The sequence below is a fragment of the Hylaeus anthracinus genome, unplaced genomic scaffold (assembly GCF_026225885.1).
Source record: "Hylaeus anthracinus isolate JK02 unplaced genomic scaffold, UHH_iyHylAnth1.0_haploid 5, whole genome shotgun sequence".
Lineage (NCBI taxonomy): Eukaryota > Metazoa > Arthropoda > Insecta > Hymenoptera > Colletidae > Hylaeus > Hylaeus anthracinus.
The window spans coordinates 12482159-12500555 of record NW_026535322.1 but is presented as its reverse complement, the minus strand read 5'-3'; the positions used below and the strand labels follow the sequence as shown (position 1 = coordinate 12500555).

Here is an 18397-nt window from a genome sequence, read left to right as displayed (position 1 = left end):
TTTGTTCTTTTTCAGGAACCGACGTATGATTAAACAGTAATACTTCAGGTAAAAAGTTATGCAGGATGTTTTTCTTTTTTTTTTAAAAATCCTTATTTATTAGCATTAAAAGATTTTTTACATAATACATTAGACACGATATATACACATTATGTTAAAAATCTTCGAACTTACAAAGAGACTGAAGTAGTGAGCACGATATACGTGGCCTTGAGATTCGTTTTGCAGCTACAAAGAATCAAAATGCCAGGTTCATCTAAACATTCCTAAGCTAAATATATTTGAGTTGTGCGAATGACTTAGAGATACTATTCTTGGCGACTATTCGTATTGTCGTGGAACAAATAATGCCGCAAATAACCTAACGATTGCCATTAGTCGATTTACTTTTACGATCCTAATGTATTAATGTTAACTATTCAGCACGAAGATAATTGCATAGAAAATTATACATCAGTGTTCGCGGTATCACCAGTTATCATTAATAATCGAAACTCTTAACAGCGCTCACCGATGTTCAATACATTTTCTAACATTTATCGTCAGTTTTCAATTTCTATCTATGTATTGCACACATATAAAACCAATGAAAATTTTATATGTTACAAAAGTGTTCCTACCGATTCAAAATCAGTGCAAATTCTAACATTATCCTCTAGTGTTCACGTTTTTTTTTTTTTAAGTTTTTATTTTTATCTAAAAAGTCACTTCTCGCGTCTATCTGCGGCAAACAGACTATCGTTGGGATAAAATTAATTGGTTGCTCACGATCGCAGTTCCAACTGTGAATTTACGCCAAGCAGCACGTTTGTTTTTTCCAATTGATTTTGGCCCAACTATTCTTTCGTTGCCAGCGAGCAGACCAGCGGATTCTTGATCTCGTTTATCATTAAATTAATTAATTCGTTTGTTCGATGCTTGCACAGCTGAACAGATAAATACGCAGGGATTCACGTACAAATACGATCAGTCTTTTGTAATTATAAGTTAACAGGACAATTACGTTCATTGCTACCGTCCGAGCATTCTAAAAATTCATTGCATACTCGAGATTTTGGTAAACATTCACCAAGTGGACATCGATGGCCCTTGCAGGACGCTATCGATGATCGTATGTCTTCTCTCGAAATTGTATGCTCTATCCAAGGGAGGTAATGATGAACTTTCGTGTAGACTCCAGGTCTCCCTGGTCTTGCGCAACCGTAACCGTTCGAAGTAATACCTGGAGAGAAAGCCATACAATTTTAATGATTACACTATCTCGCAACTAGAATCCTGATCAATCGTGTTTACAATATTTTTAATCTTTTCTTATCTTTTTTAGTACTACAGAATATGTGTGCGTGTGCGTGTGCGTGCGCGCGCGCGCGCGCGCGTGTGTGTGTCTTACCATGAAGAGTGTACTTGTTGTCTGATCCCGAGCAAACCAGAGGTCCACCACTGTCTCCTAAACAAGCATCTCTTCCTCCATTCTGTAATCCTGCGCACAGCATTCCCGATGTGATCCTGTATAAAGGAAGGAACAGAGTCTTTCTTCGACACTCCTCCGTCGAGATTACAGGTAGTTGTACCTCTTGCAACGTATCCGCTATTTAATAAAAAGTTAATCGAAAATTATTAAAAGGTATACATTAAAAGGTATATTATCGAAAGGTATACTTACGAAATATTCTTCCAATCTCAAACAGTTGTCCCCATCCCGTCACGGTACACATAGTACCACTTTTTGGCTCTGTTTCAGGAAGACATATCGGTCTAACGTAGTCGCTGAATACCACCTGCTCTTCGAGCCTCAGCATCGCTATATCGTTTATAAATCCGTTGTCAATGTACTCGGGATGCAAGGATATGTGGTCCAAACGTAACACTTGTTCGTAAGGACTCGGGAAACTCCCCCGACGCGTTGCTCCGATTCTAGCCACCCAATATTTATCTTGAGCACTGTCAAAAATATCGTACTTTGTATAACGAAACCTCAGGCATACGTGTTCTTTTCATTAATTCAAGGACATTTTTTTATGTTTACAAATATTTATTAAAAGGTCACATTAATTACTATGTTACTATGCCAGTCTTATCAAGTTTTTCTTCAATCGTTTGTTCGTAACGGTGCTCGGAATTGAAGCCTAGTGTACTACTTTCATTTCATGATGAACCAGTTTCTTATTCGAGCAAGTGCAGCCAAGATTGCTAGTAATTTCGTTAAGGGTTCCACATAATGTTATTCTGGGCAGGTTGAACTAGTACCTACCGACCTATTTCACTCTCGTTTGAAATAGATTCAACGATAAAGAAAAGAAGTACCGAGGTAACGTAATTTTCCAGCGTTCCTGGCTTACTCTCATTCTCAAATGTCTTTGGAGTATAAAGAAGGCCAGTCGGCCAAGACTCGCTTTATTCGTCGGTACAGGATGCTTCAAAAGACGCGAATTCATGTTTTATCTAGCGAAACCAATGGTACAAATACCACAAATGTTTACGTTAATTTGAGTTATCGACAGGCAAATTAAAAATCTGAATATCTCTGATTGCTTGAAGTTTATAACTATCGTTTATTTACTGTTTGGATAATGACTTTGGTACCTTACTCAAGTTTTTGATCAATTTTAATTGAATTCATTTCTTCGATTTTAGTAACATGTTTCTTCCACTTACTGATAAAAGCAATGCGCTGCGGATACGATCCATCTGTCGCTGATGAGAGCACCGCCGCATTGATAATCACCTTCCTTGTAGAGAGCCACTTGCCACGGCCAACTTCCAGCCGAAGAGCTACCACCTCCGACTATCCTGGAACGTCGAGAAACATTCGATCTACTTCAATGCACACATTTCCCACAAATACGTTTACACGTTTGATTTATCATTTTCGTGGATACCAAGTCTATCAAAACCTTCTGTCCTGTTTAATATTAGCGCAATAACAAAGCAAATATAACGCGTAGAATATTGCTTTAATATTCTAAGCGTCGAGAATGCATAATGTGAAAATATCAGGTCTATCAAAAGCTTTTGCTATTTTTAATATTAACGCAATAACAGAGCAAATATAACTCGTAGAATATTGTTTTAATATTCTATACGTCGGGAATGCATCCGTGGGATGTGGAAATAACAGAACGTTTCGATGGATTAGCAATATTCACACGAATCTTGATAAAAATGTACGATGCCGATACATGGTATTATAGTTGCTCGTCTCGGAGCAATAACGACCGTTTGATATTCTAATTTTATGCGTATCCGTGTACCATACTTTTCTCTCCCTCTCTCTCTCTCTCTCCGACCGATATATTGTTATTACTGAAACGCAGGAGGAGGGCATTATCCTTGGGCGTAGTTTGTATACAAAATAGTTGTATAAATGTTGCGGTCGGTATATAATTATGAGAAACTGGTTCAGTGAGTATACCTGGCCTGCGATGGTGCCTGCGTTCTTATTCCGCACTCAAGGTTCTTGCACTTGACCCTGAGAATCTCGCCGCTCGGGCATTCGGATGGTTTGAAAGTCAGGATCGTTTTGTCCAGAGATTTCTCGTTGTACGACAACGTGTAATACGAGCGACTGGACGTTGGCCTTTCGTCCAATACCTTTTCGACTGTCTCGTAATCTCTGGAGAACATTTGTCAATTCGTTGATACATTTAGCACGTGTTCTAATGCTCATAAGCTTATCATTTTCTTTAAAGGGGGCTCGAATAAATATCAAAGAACTACCCAACGTATTTTATGTCTCAATATTGAAACTAAAGTACCAGTAAAAAGTAGACTCTGTATGTTTAGCTGTGGAGACCAATTGAATTCTATCGAGCATAAGAATTTGACCAGTTTCGAGACACTTCATTTTTTGGTAGTTTATATTTTAGAAACTTTAAGAGAAAAGTGGGAAACATCAACCGATAGTATTATGTAATACTTACTGATACGTAATCGCCTTGCAAACCGCTCTGCCAAGATCTTCGATGGTCCAGGTAGCCTGTCTCTCTTGCAACAGATCATCCATCCCGCTTAAACACAATTTCCCCCATTTCCCGTTCTTTCGTATGTTTATGTAACCCTTTTCGTTGTAATTGTTAATTTCCTTCTTGACATTGTTCGTGGTCATAGCCTCGTTATTTTTCGAATTCACATGGATCGAGTTCCCGTGAGCCAAAACGTCTTTCGCGTTTGACGATATTTCCCTTCCAGATACGAGGATAGTGGCGTTAGATCGCTCACGATTATCGAAAACCGTTTCTTCTTTAACCGTTGACTCGTTCTTCGTGGTTATAATTTTGTCCAGTTGAACGTTGCTCTTGGATGCGCGGATGGTCGTCGATTCCGAGATGGAAGACTCGACTGCTTCTTGATCGAAGACGACGTCCTTGTCAGTGCTGGATTCTATTTCGGAAAAATATTCCTGCGGGAGTGCGTAGTCTTCGGTCACGGTAGGCTCAAAATTATTCTCATATTTCGAGGACGCACTTGTTTTCTCGTGGTTTGGTATTGCATCGTCTTCTATGAGTGCGGCACACTTTTTTTCGTCCTCTCCTTCGGGGCAGTCCGCGAAGCCATTGCACACCTTGTCTTGATCCACGCAAGATCGGCTGTTACCGCAAACGAATTGCCCCTCCTCGCACCAGTCTGACAAGCAATCGAAGAAAAGAAATTATTTTAGATACGTAACGTTGAGCCCTCTGTTCCTTGCAGAGAAAGAAAAATTGTTCATTACTTTATCAGAATTTGTTCCAATTTCATTACGCGTGTTTAATGATATTTTCGTCTTATCGGAATTGTGATAGTATTGAAACTGTTTGTCAGATGCGATATCTGTCAATAATCATTTGTAAGAATAAATACCGCAGTCTGTTTCGTCCGAATAGTCCCAGCAGTCGGCCACACCGTCGCAAATTTTCTGGTGGAGGAGCTGCGCTTTTAAAAAGTCGGCGCACGTACAGTTGGCTTCGTCTTCCGAATTCGAGCATTCACCCAGCATGTTGCATCTGCCGCTGGAGGGCAGACATTTTCCGTCTCTGCATAGGAAACCGAAACAATCGTCTGTGAAAACGGATGGCGTGGGATAAGAATTTTTAATCGCAGACAAAGTGATCGCTGTGTAATCGTTTCAGGGGTTACATGTACCTGGACACATCGAAATAAATTAGTTTCTGCTCGTTGATAACATAGAAATTTAGTCTCTGACTTTAAAGTTTGCCATTTTATTAGGAGTATGCAAAAACCGCTCACATTTCTATGTCTCCTTTTATGAATTACGCAAACATTATTGTTTGTATTCTTGGTAACTTTTTATATTCTGTGAAACTCTTTTTTTTCTTTTGCGAAAGTTGCGCGTCTTTTTATACCGTTAAAAATGTTTAAATACACCGACGATAAAGTGATATTCCAACGCAACAATTCAAGGGAATCTTTTTCAAGGTGAACAATGGTTGTAGCAGCCGAAGATCAACACTTTAATTCATGGTATATTTCATTTTGGTTTATTAATAAATGAACTTTTCAAGTAAAAACTTTTGCATACTTCCAATAATAAAATTAATCATTTTTAGAAATACACTGGAAGAATAATCCCAGAGTCGAGACCATGTCCAACGATTCAGGTAGATACAACCCCTTAAGATGTTCCCAAATAGTTACCAGTTTCTATACTTTTCTCTGTGGTAGAAATCATCTTATCGCCGCGGTCTTCGACCTTGGTCAGGATCTTGGTGAATATCTCGACCCCGTCGCGAGTCATCGTGAACCCCGCGGTCGAGTTCATGAGGGTCTTGTTTCCAGTGGCGATGTCCGCGATTTCCTTCAGCTTCTCAAAGTCGAGAAACGGCCGAGTTTCCTGTCCCTTCGAAACGTGAGGCTGCGACGTTCCGATCGGTCTCGAATGATTCTTGCTGCTCTTCGCTGGCTTGTCATCTGTTCCTATCTCGGCTAATTGTTTCAGTTTTTCCAACAAAAATCGATTCTCGATCGTGGAGATCTTCCTGTCCGACGTCTGTATTGTTTGCGCCTCCGTACCCGTCAAGGAAGGCGTCTTTTCTATTTTATCTCCTTTGTTTGAATCTTCCACCGCCGTTTCGTCTTTAAAAGAACGATTCTCTTCTCGATTCTCACCCACGGAAAGTTTTTCTTGTACCGATACTCGCGGAGTCGACGCTTCCTCTTCCTGGAGTTCCGAATGTATCACTGGAAGAGAAGTGGAATTGGTAACCACAAGTTTCAATACGACAGGATTCTCTTTAATGTTCGAGGATATTTTAGTGCTGATGGACGTCACCACTTCTATTATCTGTTCTATTCTGGGATATCCGTCGCCGGAGTTTTCGCGTTTTGTCGTGTTCCTAGCGCGATTCTGAACGCCGAACAACTGCTCAAGAAGTATGGCATCGTCCGTCGTACTTCGGTTCGTGGATTTCTCGACGTTCTTCGATACTTTCTGGCTATCCACCTTGGGTCTCGGCCTCACAGGTCTGCCAATGGCAGTGTTACTCTTGACAGGTGCCAGGGTGACCAAGTTTTCCACCACGTAGGCCTTCAAAGTATCGTTGTAGATCTTCTTCCGGGTTTCCAGCGATCCAGGTCGATTCATGGTTCCATTAGAGGCCAGGTCCGATTCGACTTCTGTAGACGGTCTACTTTCCGGCCAACTGCTGTTTTCGACTTCTCCAGGAGTGTGCTTCAGGGTGTCGATTTCAATGAAGGTGGAGTTTCTCGACACGTTCGGCGTTATCTTTTCTGGTGGCGTTTGCTTGGTGTCTTCGTTCTTTAGAATCAGTCTGTCCACGTTGTTATACGATGGATGAATCACTTCCGAGTAAACCTCCGTCGTGCTCATCTTCAAGAATTTCTCGTCGTCTATCATACCCTGACTGTTCGATTCCGTCGACGTTACGCGTTCGGACAGCTCGAGCTTTTCGTGATCCGCTGGAATATTCGCTTCGGAGCCACCGCCCTGGTCTTCGAAGAATGTCTCTATCTCCACAACTTTTTCCAGGTTCGGCAACTCTTGCGACCCATTCTTCTGTGAATTGCTCCCAGTCCTCGTACTCTGAGCCTCCTCGACAAATTTCTCCTCGCCGTTGATTATACTGTCCGTCACGGCGTTGGTCTTTTGCTTCGACAAGGTGTCCTCTTTATCGTTCACAACCGACGTGATTTTGTCGACAGGTATCGTGTGCCTGAAGGGTTTCAGCGTTCCAGAGTTTTCGATTAGACTCGGCCTGAAGCCAGCACCGTTGAGATCAGGTGTCTTGTAGCTCGTGTAGACTGGCTCCTGGGCAGTTTTGTCAACCTTTCTGTCCTGCAAAGCGTTACTATTGTGCTTGGTGACGGCTTGGATGTCCGAGTATCGATTCCTAGGCTCCAGTTCGATGTCTGCGTCGGGAACGGGCTCGGCTACCCCTATCCTCGAGATTTTCGTGGTGAACTCCACGCTCGGTTCGGTGGGTTTCTGCACGTTCCACCTGGGAGTACTTGAACTCGACATGAAATTACTCGAATTCTCCTTTTCCGTGCCAACAGAACTTTGGTCCACTGTCGTTTGGCTATGTTTTAGGTTTTCTAATTGACCGACAGATTCCTGTTGTCCAGCTGCCGTGTTTGTGTACGAAATCCGCGAACTAGGGACTCTCCATCCGGTCTCGTTCTCATTGGTGGACCTGTACGGTTTAGTGAACGAAAACTCCATTTTCTCGGGCTGAGCAGAGGTTCGAAGCTTGATGTCGTACGTCTCCGCCGGCAACTGACCCGAGACTTCTATTTCCGGTTTCTCGATCTCGTCCATTTTCGGAGGCATAGTGAAGATCTGTCCGTCCTCCATTAGTCCTGGTATCTTGTTCTTGAATTTCCCATTCACCCGGAAGTTCACCATCTCCTGGGGCACGATTCTGTCGTGCGGAAAGTCGCTGTCGCCCGTGTCGAACGTGCTCATCCCGGGAACGTCCGCGAAAGAGTTCTCCGGCGGTTCTGGGAGCCACGTTCTCGACGTAGTCGACTCAGGAATTGCACTTTGTACGGTGTGCTGAGGAGCTATCACCGTTGACTCGGGGACAAATGCTTCCCCAGGTTTCGTATTGCTGTAATTCACTTTGTTGTTCGTCGTTTCGACATTACCAGGCAGTAATTTCAATTCCGTGTTCACGTAGGGTATGATCGGCTTCCACGGTGACATCTCCAAGTCTGGCTTGCGGAAATCCTTGAAAATGTCCTCAGCTTCGATTCGAGTGGGAGCCATCGTGGACGTTGGGACTCTCGTGGTAGATTCTTGGATAGTTTCGTTGCGCCGTTCGTTGTTTGCGGTGTGATTGACCTTCTGTTTGATTTTAATGGGTACAGTGTGCGCGTTGTTGCGAGTTGGCTCCTCCGTTACCGCCGCGGAGGACTTAATCGTAGTTTCCTCGAGAGCTAACGGTCCCTTGGTACTGTTCTTCGCGTCGGGCTGCGTTTTAACACTCTCGGTGGCGTTGGCCTTGTTTTGAGACGTGGCGTTCACTTTTGTTGCTTTGTATGTGCCCTGAATCGTAGGTATATTGCTGAAATCGATTTCGGGCTCGCTAGACTCTGGCTTGGTCGGTTTCGTTTTTGATTTCGGGCTTGTTATTAGCGTATTGTTTCGACTTGGACGCAGAAGTCCGTTCTTGGTGATCATCGCGTTCCTCTGCTGCGACTGTTTCTGACTTCCAGATGAATCTTGATTTATTCCTGAGTTAGAGAGAAAAAGAATACGCTCATTCTAAGAATAATATTCGAGGTAATTACAGTAATTAATTTATCGGACTTAATCATCGCTCACAACGGGTGCTTACTTTTCACTGATATCGTGGTGAGGTCCAATTCCATGTCCTTAAACAGGGATGACGTCGAGTACGTCTCCTTCGCGATAATGTCTTCGATCGTATCCTCGATATTCGTGATCGATCGTGGTATCTTCCTCCTGTCCAGATATATCCTGAAGAAGACTTTCAGAACACCGTTTTCGAATTTGTCTATGACGGTCTTCTGATAAGCGGTGCCCAACACGCTCCTTCTAAATAGGAGCTCGAACTGAAACACGGTAATGGAACTCGTCAGGTTGTTTTAATTTATTAAACCAAAATTCCTTACCGTTCGTTTCTATACTCACTATATTCTTATATTTTCGTTCCTTCTCACGAAACACCATGCTCGTATTTAATTTCAACATGGGATTGTATTTTTCACCTTTGGCCACCCTGAAGGTGCACGTGAATCCAACGATCGCTGAAATTATTAACGAACCCTTGAGTTACTTTCGTGGAATTTGTGAATACTGTTCGTCGGGCAACCTACAACTCAATTTAATTTACGGGATATACAAAATTATTGAAAATCATTCGAACAGGGTGACGATAGATCGTACACTCGATCATTTTCGCGAAACTGTAATTGGGCGAGATAATTGAAATATCGTGCTTACCATTTTTTGAGTCTGTCCGAAGAGCTGAAACAAATAAGAACGTTTCGATTGATTTAATATAATTTGACTGTCTAGCGATTATAGGCGACGCGAGAAAAGGTTGAATTGTAAATCATAAACGAACCTCCCATCCATAACGCTAGCCCAGCGATCGCGAAGACGGCGATTAATACTAGCATGGCGGAGATTATTAGCATTGCGCTGCCAACTTTCCACGTGGTACTGCCTCTTTGTTTCTTGCTTTGCTGTGGAGACACTCTGGACCATGTCGACCGTGGTGGTAAATAATAATCGTTCTATAATTAAACAGAAACGGATACGTCCATTTTATACGAATTCTCGGCTGTGCATTCTTAATACGCGATACTGCATTCGTCATTGCAAAACTCTCGCAAGCATCGATCGTTTAACAAGTATGTGTACCATAACTAACAGCGATATTTTACGCGATAACGTGAAACTTCCTCGAGTTCATTCGACTACATTCAAACGTTTTATTCTGTTCGCAGTCGTATGTAATTAACTTCAGAAATTCACTCGTTCGTAAATCGCTTGCTCGCATTAGACTGCAGACTTGATAAATTCATTGCTACTTTGCATACGTCAATATATCTTTTTCATTTCCATCTACACTCCACATGCATGAAATCCGCAGTCTGGTTATTATACGTGCTGTATATCCAACTATCCCGTTTTGGTTTTCTATATTTTATTAATCAATGACCAGCGTCTAACTGTACATTTAAAAATGTAAAGCGATGCGTGTCGTTCGGTTCGCGATGATAATAATAATTTTCTTGTCAGTTTTATGGAGCATGGGTGGAGCATAAAAGGTGGTATCATTTTGTCCCGCGCTGTATCCAGTGACCAACTAACCGCCGCTGTTCGACGATTCAATAAACCGAACCGTCGATAAATTTAGTCAGGCGTACAGTAATACCAATAACGGTACCAGCGTCGAGATGGAATGCTTAAGAAACAAAATGAAAGGAAGGTTTCGAAGTGAAGCACGGCAGGTGGGACCGTACAGAAAACTCATATCGTTCCGATCAGCGGTACGCGGGCCATGATGGTTAATATGGAAATAATCTATTACGGCGTGGTCACACTTGTATTCCCGACCAAGTGGTACTGTTAGCACATTTGTCACGGTTCTCCTCCGTGAATTTCATACTACGCATGGCTGACATTCTGCCGTAACTTTTAAAGATAAATGATAGTATTTTCTTGTTCGTCGTAGAAGCAACCTTCGTCCAATATTTATCTCGAATAATTTATTTTATTGTACAGATGGTCACGCAATTCGGTCCACTTAATTCAATTTCCGTCAACAATTATTTATTATTCTTCTATAAACTGGATGTAAACTACAAGCACAGAAGTTAAAGTAGTTGCTTCGAGATAGTCAGGTTGGAAAATGTAATTGGACAATTTTTTTTAAGTACAGTCTTACTGCCCTCGCACGCGCTTAGAATAAATTAATAGGTATATCTACGCATACAATCATAATACTCGTGAAATGATCGTGGCCACAAGGGTGACTATTACTGCACGACTTCTCTACGTTTTGTTTCAGATTTTAATGAATTATATTTCACAAAATTGGCACGGTCAGTAATTGTTATTTTTCTCTCAATGATTATAATTCCGGTTTTTGTAACATGTCAAATTTTCAGCAAGTTCCTACATTCATGTGAAAATCTGTATGATTCATAAGGGTCTGTGCTAAAATTACACAATTTTTATACCGTGTTTCATAAAACTGGAGTGGTTAATTTAAATCGAAACAGGTTTATATGATTCATGTTTATTCAAGGAACAATCAAGCGGAGTTTTGTTAAAATCCTCCATTAATAAATAAATTCGCAGAGCAACAACCTTAATAATTTATTCTTCGTGATCGTCTGTTTTCCAACTTCTTTTATGAAGATTAAAAATGGAAATCATAGTTCTATGCAATCGCTTTGTGTTCGTGGAACTGTCACTCCATTCTTTGTATCCTTGAGAACAACGAAGATATCAAAGTAGTCGAGACAAACGAATCAATCAACATACCCGTCGTAGTTTGTATAGTATTCGAGTAATAGACTCGACGTCTGTCGCGAGTTGACACGCGGAACATATTCCGACGTGCGGTGTTGATGACGATGGCTAACGACTCGATCAACGGTGAAAAATAATTTCACGCTTAAGTGTTATGACCGATCGAGTCTTCATGGCCACATAATCGGAAGTCTGTGTGTACTCCGAGGTCGTTGGCTTCGAAATGAGGGAACCAATCGTCCAAGAGCAAACTGTGACGCAAGTAGAATGTCATTACGGAGTACGACGTGATACTTTTTCGACGTACCATATTTATATGGATTAATGTATACGTATACACTGGTCGTAAAAAGTTACGAATGATTTCAAATATACCAGAACATAATTAGAATTTATTTATATCATTTTAGAAGCTTATAAACCGTTGTTCCGAGTGGAGATTATAGACGTTTAGACGGTGGAATATTTTAATTAGGAATAATTTTAATCCACAACTAACAGGAAGTAAAGTGTTACGTGCAATAGTACATTGAACGAATCATCCAATCCGAAACAGTACGGTTTGTTAGATGAGTGGTCGCCAACCGAATCGAATTGAAGATTCGCCAGCGCGCCGAGAATTCCATGGCCGTGCACCGTTAAAGGTTTATCGATGTCGTGATTCGCTAAGAAATATCGTGCAGTGTTTTTCTTGGTCTTTTTCTCGCACAATGGCCAGCGCAGCAACTGCACACGTGCTGCGTTCAGCTGTAACCATCAAGATGGTCACGGATGGAACACGTTGTAGACATTGGTTTGCACGAATCACAATGCAAATCTCTCAATGTTTTTCTTACGTACCGTCTCGTCGGGAATACTTGCGAAGATTTTACAGTCAATTCAGTCGCTTTTCTTCTTTTTTTATTTTCCAGACTTCGTACGTTACGTACGAGATTACAACGGAGCTTCTATTATGCGTTAAGACGACGTATTTCCAAGACAAAGACTTGGCGGGGAAGGAAGTGTTCCGAATCACTCGGAGGTCTGCAAAGTCGTAAAGGTCCATTCTTTCCAGGGTCTCCTTGATTTATTGCCCGCCATCTTTTCCATTAGCATCCAGAACAAGGAAGAAATGAGAAAAATTAAGCGATAAAGCATCCACGTCGAAGCGAGGGCATACGGTTTATTTATTTCCTCAAGTTCGCTGAACGCATTCGCCAAATGGTTCGACGTGCTTTCAAACTTGTAACGAAAGTTTCATTCTGCTGTATCAATATCAGATTATATCTCCAGGTGTACGTCGATCGCAGAGAGTAGAAAATGACAACGTACGAGAAGGTTCGGCGTGTCTCCTGGCAGTTAAGTGTATAGAATGCAAACGGATCCGTAGAGAATTGTCGTTAATGAAGCATTCGGCTCCTTTGAAACGTTATTCGCATAAAAGCTCTGAAAGGGTCGTATATGGTCTCTGTCAAGCCTGCGCGCCGCGCCAGCTTATTATTATTATTCCCATTCTCGAGGGGCACGCCAAAAAGTTGAAGTTCGAAATTTTACGATTGAATAACAATCGAACTCCAGCATCGTCATCGTTGGGGTTGATTACAATTCCGCATAAAAGTGTGCCGTGAAAGAGTCCACGAATTTAGCATTTTGAGACCGCTATAATTTATTTCGATCCCATTTATCACGATTCGGAACAATTGGTGAAAATGAGCCGCCAAGTTAATATAGGAATATTAATGTAATATTTCGAAGGGTGATTTAGGAACGTGGCAGCATGTTTACATTTTGTTTCGAGATGGTCACGTTCAAAAGTATAATTAGGAACTTTTGCAAAAGTACACGATTATTCACCGAGGAATTGAATACATAACTTCTGAAGATAATATGTTAAACAAAATAAATCTGTGCAGGTTCTATTAGCTTGGCGAAATTGCAAAGATAAGTACTAGTTTAAATTCAACAAAAATAATTGTCGGTTATATAAAAACAAAGTGTTGGACTTGTATAAATTTGTACGAGTTGTTTGGCAGTCAACCTGTTAATTATTTCAGGTATCCGATTGGTCATGGACCCATCGGACGTTAAATTAAATCGGCTTTTAAAAGTGGACAAAGGCGTCGATCAACCATGCTGATTTATGCGATTCTCATTGACAGTGACTCAGCGTCATCTCGTCAGTATGCTCTAGAATGATAGTCATCTGCATTTGGGTCAGTCCCTTGAGCAATGGTGCATCGATTTTCATGTAATTTGCATTCGTAACTGCGGCTGGAACGGGACGGTCTAATGGTTCGATTTGTCGAACGATTCATGGAAATTTTAGTGGCCATATGTAAACTTGGCATGTTGCAACGTTTTGTTCGCGCACTTTGAGAACGTCGCGACCGTCTTGTGCCTGGAAGGGAATTAATGTCGAAGGACATTCGTAGGTTATTTTTTTCTTCGACTATGTTTAAACTGTCATTAGGAGGTGTTAGAGTATGTCAACAGTGGATGTCCGAAGGTTTCGATGTCCCTGAGAGTGTGTTTGATTACGACGATAGCACTTTATTAGAAAATAGAAATTTTATGTGTTGAATGAAAAATCTTGGATCGTATGTACACATCATTTTTTTTACATTAGAGTAAAATAATAATTCTAGATGTATTTAAAAAAAAATACATTGTGATACTCGGTGCCCTCCCAATTTACATTTAGACTCCGAGAATGGTCGACATTTTAAACGAAACGGTTCGACTGTCTCGTTGGGATCTATTGGCCCGTCCGCAGGTCGTTACCAGCACCAACGACAAAAGAGCCGTTCGACTATGCAATTCCCGTCAAAGGACGAGGGTTTGTCGGCGACTTGGCGAAGACGTAGTAGAGCCCCCCGTTAGAATCGCCATTATCGTCGACAGTATCGACACTCGTTTGGCGTACCCCTGGAAAGGCTTCGAAGTACGTCGTCGCCTTCAGGAAGCTAGCACTTTCCGCGAGGTTTTCTGGACGCCAATTGGAGAACCGGTATTGTTTTAATCTATTGGGATATATTCTTTTAATGCTGAGATAAAAGAGGAAAGAGTGATAGAAGGGAGAGCAGATGAAACCGTGACGAAATGGATAAGAAAAATAGAAATGAAAGGAAATTAATAAGAGACTAAAGAGAAGACCAAAGATGTGATAGTGTATAATTTTAGTAGTTGCGAATTTTAGACACGATGTGGTAGATGGGGAGTAAATAAGTATTATAGATGTAAGTTTAAAAGAATGGCGTAATGGGAGGAAGTGGGAGAATGAAAGTAGATTTGTAACCAAGTCTTGGCTGGTAAAGCCGAATTATAATTATTATATATGGTAATTATAATAAATATGTATACTACTATTATAATTAAAATATATATTTTTTTTTTCTTTTAATATCGAGTACGATAAACAGAAAAATCACAGTTAAGATTCACCGTTGAAATTTATTAATGAATTTTCTGTTACAAGTTATTCATGAGCAGAGAACCGAAGGGCAAGATTCGCTTGTTCTTCGATGCAGACCGGTGCACGGTTTAATGGAACGTCCAAGTTTAAACGCTTTTTACTTGACTGTTCATTACTCTTTCTACATTTCTGGATATGCGCAAGCTGCAAAAAGAATTAGTGGTGCGTACTTAACTTGCGTTACCGAGCATATCCAACTATATGGATCACAAAGCGTGGTAACAGCTACGCGATTCTTATAGAGGGCATTAGCTTTGGCGCACGCGAAAGTGCGTTATTAAATCCAAGTAGAATAATACGGAAGCAAAACCTGCACATCATTACTTTTCCTGACCGGTAATCACGTTTCGTAAAAGGCGTTCGATTATTGCGTCAGGTGTAGCCATGGGTACAGTTTCGTTCGCGCAATGCACGAAGAATAGATATTTTTATCGGGACGAGTACAGCGACGCGTTATGGGACTAGCGTCTTTCCACGCTTCACGTAGCCCATGAATTTTGAGAATTAAATTTGACGGTACCTCTTGGCTTAGACGGAACATCCATCTCTGTCGGCGTTTACTCGAAATAATGACGCGGGAATGATTAACGACATTGCTGAGATATCTCTGCTGGTCGAAGGATTTATTTGAAGGCTTGAATATATTTCTCGGATTGGGAAAAAGGACATGATCAACGTTCTAACTCTTTTTGATCTGAATCTTTTTTTGGGGGTGAATAAATATTTTACGCGTAGCTCTAATTCATTGGTTTTCGTTTAATATTGTACTAACAATTGCGGTATATAATTCCAGTGTAAAGTGCACGAATGAAAGCTTTGTTTAAAGAAGAGTCACGACTTTTTATATAAATCAGGAAAGGTATGTTTCAGAACAAAAATATTACTTAGTTGCAACTATGTTAGTAGTAAATTATTTGCAATGTTTTCTAACCGATGTCGTTAATTGTTTACAGAATCTACACGAAGAACTCGACGTAAACGTGCAGCGAGCCTGAAGAAGTTAATTACAACGGTCGAAACACAAAATCGGGAAGGTGAACCGTGCCAAGTCTCTCGTCTCATACATCATTCTGCTTATCGTTGAATCACTGCGGCACCTTTAAATCGTCGCCGGCAAGAATGCCATAAATCATCGAACCGATGAAAGCCGATAAGTCGAACGGAACGTCAGTGGTCTTCGCTGAGTTACCGTTTAATGTAATAATATTAATAACTGTTCGGTTTTTCTCCCGCTGTTTATCCAAAAGAAAATTGTCTAATTTATTTTTGTTTTAATTCGAAGACATCGAGGCATGCAGAAACCTAGAGTGTTCGAATTTAACCGATGATAATACTTGTTCTAAGGGGTGCATCACTGGAACAGTCGAATTTTTTAAAAATATCACCTTATAGAGAATGATAAGATGAAACTTTTTTATATTTACAGTTTATTCATACGACGTTTAGTTTCAAAAATAAAAATTAATAGCCTAGAATTCCGTTTTTTTGAAATGCAGTTACATTAGCAACGGTGAAAATGAAAAGTATCGTTAACTGATGATTAAATATTAATAAACAGTAATGGATAGAAAGAATTTCGATGAAATTCGGCCAAGTTACAGCAATTTATATATTTTATAACGTAATTGAATTTCGGGGAAAAGGGCTTGTAACATTTCGGATTTTTACATTCGAAACTAAACGTCGTACGAATAAACTGTAAATATAAGAAAGTTTCGTTCTGTCATTCTCTATAAGGTGTTGTTTAAAAAAAAATTAATTTAACGTATTCAGATATATCTCTGAGTGTAACTGTCGAGGACAGATATGTACGCCCTTCGCAGTCAGAGGTTTGATAGCACCGAGAAAAAGTAAGGTCAGAAAAAGGCAGAGATCGGCACAGGTGCAATGTGCATGCCAGGTGCGTGGACCATGACCTGGGCGGAGCCATTTCGCGGCCTTCGATGGGGCGGCATGAAGAAAACGCGAGGAGAAGATGCGACTACGACCGGCGAGTGCAAAGATCTCTCAAGGACGCCACCGTACCTCTCGTCCTTGTCTCGCTTAATGAGACTCCTTAGAAACGTGTACGTACGTTCGCAGGTAGATACAGGTTGTAACGAATGCCCAGCTCCTGGCTTAGACCGCTCGGGAAAAGGGCTGCTAGCGGAAAAGCATCGAGTCGACGGGCCTCTTTGCCTTCTTATATTCCTGGAACAGGTCCGCCTTGATGTAGCGATTCAGGATAAAGCGTGTTAAGATACCTCTGCATTCGGTGAGCATCGGCAAATGCAGGTAGCCTCGGGCCCCGTACCATTAGCGTCACCATGGCTGCTAATTATTTCGTGTGCACACGTTGCAAAGATTCCCGAACCTAAGTGACCTAAGTGACCTACCTGGTTGCGAGACCCATGTTTGAAGTATACAGGAACATTAAAAAAATCATGCTTCGTGTCACGATTGTGGGGAAAAGATACGAACGAGTTCGAAACATTGTACGTAGAACATCGCTTTAAATCGGATCTTCACATACTCGTGAGATCTATTTTGAATTTTATAGAGTCGTTCTGTAAGTAAATGGCCGAGCTTTGAAGTAATCCTACCGATGAGGCTGAGGAATGATGCAAACGAGTTCGAGGAATTCGATGCGATATATCACGTTTATGTACTTGTGAGATTCATTATGAGTTTTATAAAAATGACCTTGAAGTTATGGCTAACCTTGAGGAATATATCCTACTCGTGGCGGTGCTAAAAGGCGCGAACGAGTTCGAGATTATATAGGCGTGCTAGAAATAATCCTAGCGACGATAAAATTAAGAAACAAGGAAAGGCATTCAAGCTTAGCCCGATTTAATCTCCACGTTTACGCTAATGAATGACATCGAATTCCAGTCTAACGTGCATACATGGTCAGTGCATCCTATTGCAATATATTAAGTGGCGCCTGTACCGGTAAATGTTTCGCATCTGGCCGCGTCTTCCCTTTATCTGGCGTTGTGCTGATCCTCGACAAAGAGGAAAAGCAACTGGGAGAGGCGGCAAAAAACCGACCGACCGAGACTTCGCATTTTTCTCTCGAGATACCCGTTTGGAGTGCCATTACCTGGTACAAATATAGACACGCCACGAATGGCTGCGTACAATTGTCTAAATAGTGCATTCATGTTTCTTAAACAATGTAGAATGGAAACGGAAATTAATTAAGCTGTCGGCCATTAATTTCGATATACCACTTATAACTTCTACAAAAAAGGACAAACGTAATTAATGTAAGCGATGCTTGCACTTATTCATGTCATTCAGTTGTCACAAAGTATTTCATATTCATAACTTGCTAAATAACGAGGTTTATAGAGAACAGTATTAACCCTTTGGCGCTCAAGGCATTTTTCTATAGAATCAAATCCAGTCCATTTTTATAATAAATTTCTGTGAAACCAAAAACTCTACTTCGAAGAGAAACATCTACGAACGTTCATGACTCAATGTATTCTTAC

The 18397-nt window shown here is 41.0% G+C and overlaps 1 protein-coding gene across 2 annotated transcripts in view; it reads right to left on the bottom strand.

Moving 5' to 3' along the window:
• Nucleotides 1-118: 118 nt before the first annotated feature.
• The window catches only part of LOC128895470 (uncharacterized), a 32599-nt gene continuing 14320 nt past the window's right edge, over nt 119-18397 (bottom strand). The window contains exons 2-13 of one of the 2 annotated variants that reach the window (XM_054158074.1): nt 9549-9720; nt 9425-9448; nt 9113-9228; nt 8796-9033; nt 5635-8691; nt 4840-5037; nt 3921-4623; nt 3413-3613; nt 2656-2814; nt 1664-1941; nt 1391-1588; nt 119-1222 (exon numbers count right to left, since the gene is read on the bottom strand). In XM_054158074.1, the coding sequence (XP_054014049.1) occupies nt 981-1222; nt 1391-1588; nt 1664-1941; nt 2656-2814; nt 3413-3613; nt 3921-4623; nt 4840-5037; nt 5635-8691; nt 8796-9033; nt 9113-9228; nt 9425-9448; nt 9549-9720 (5586 nt within the window). In that variant the 3' untranslated portion in view covers nt 119-980. The remainder of the gene's footprint in view (nt 1223-1390; nt 1589-1663; nt 1942-2655; nt 2815-3412; nt 3614-3920; nt 4624-4839; nt 5038-5634; nt 8692-8795; nt 9034-9112; nt 9229-9424; nt 9449-9548; nt 9721-18397) is intronic. The other variant, XM_054158075.1, reaches the window with a different exon arrangement.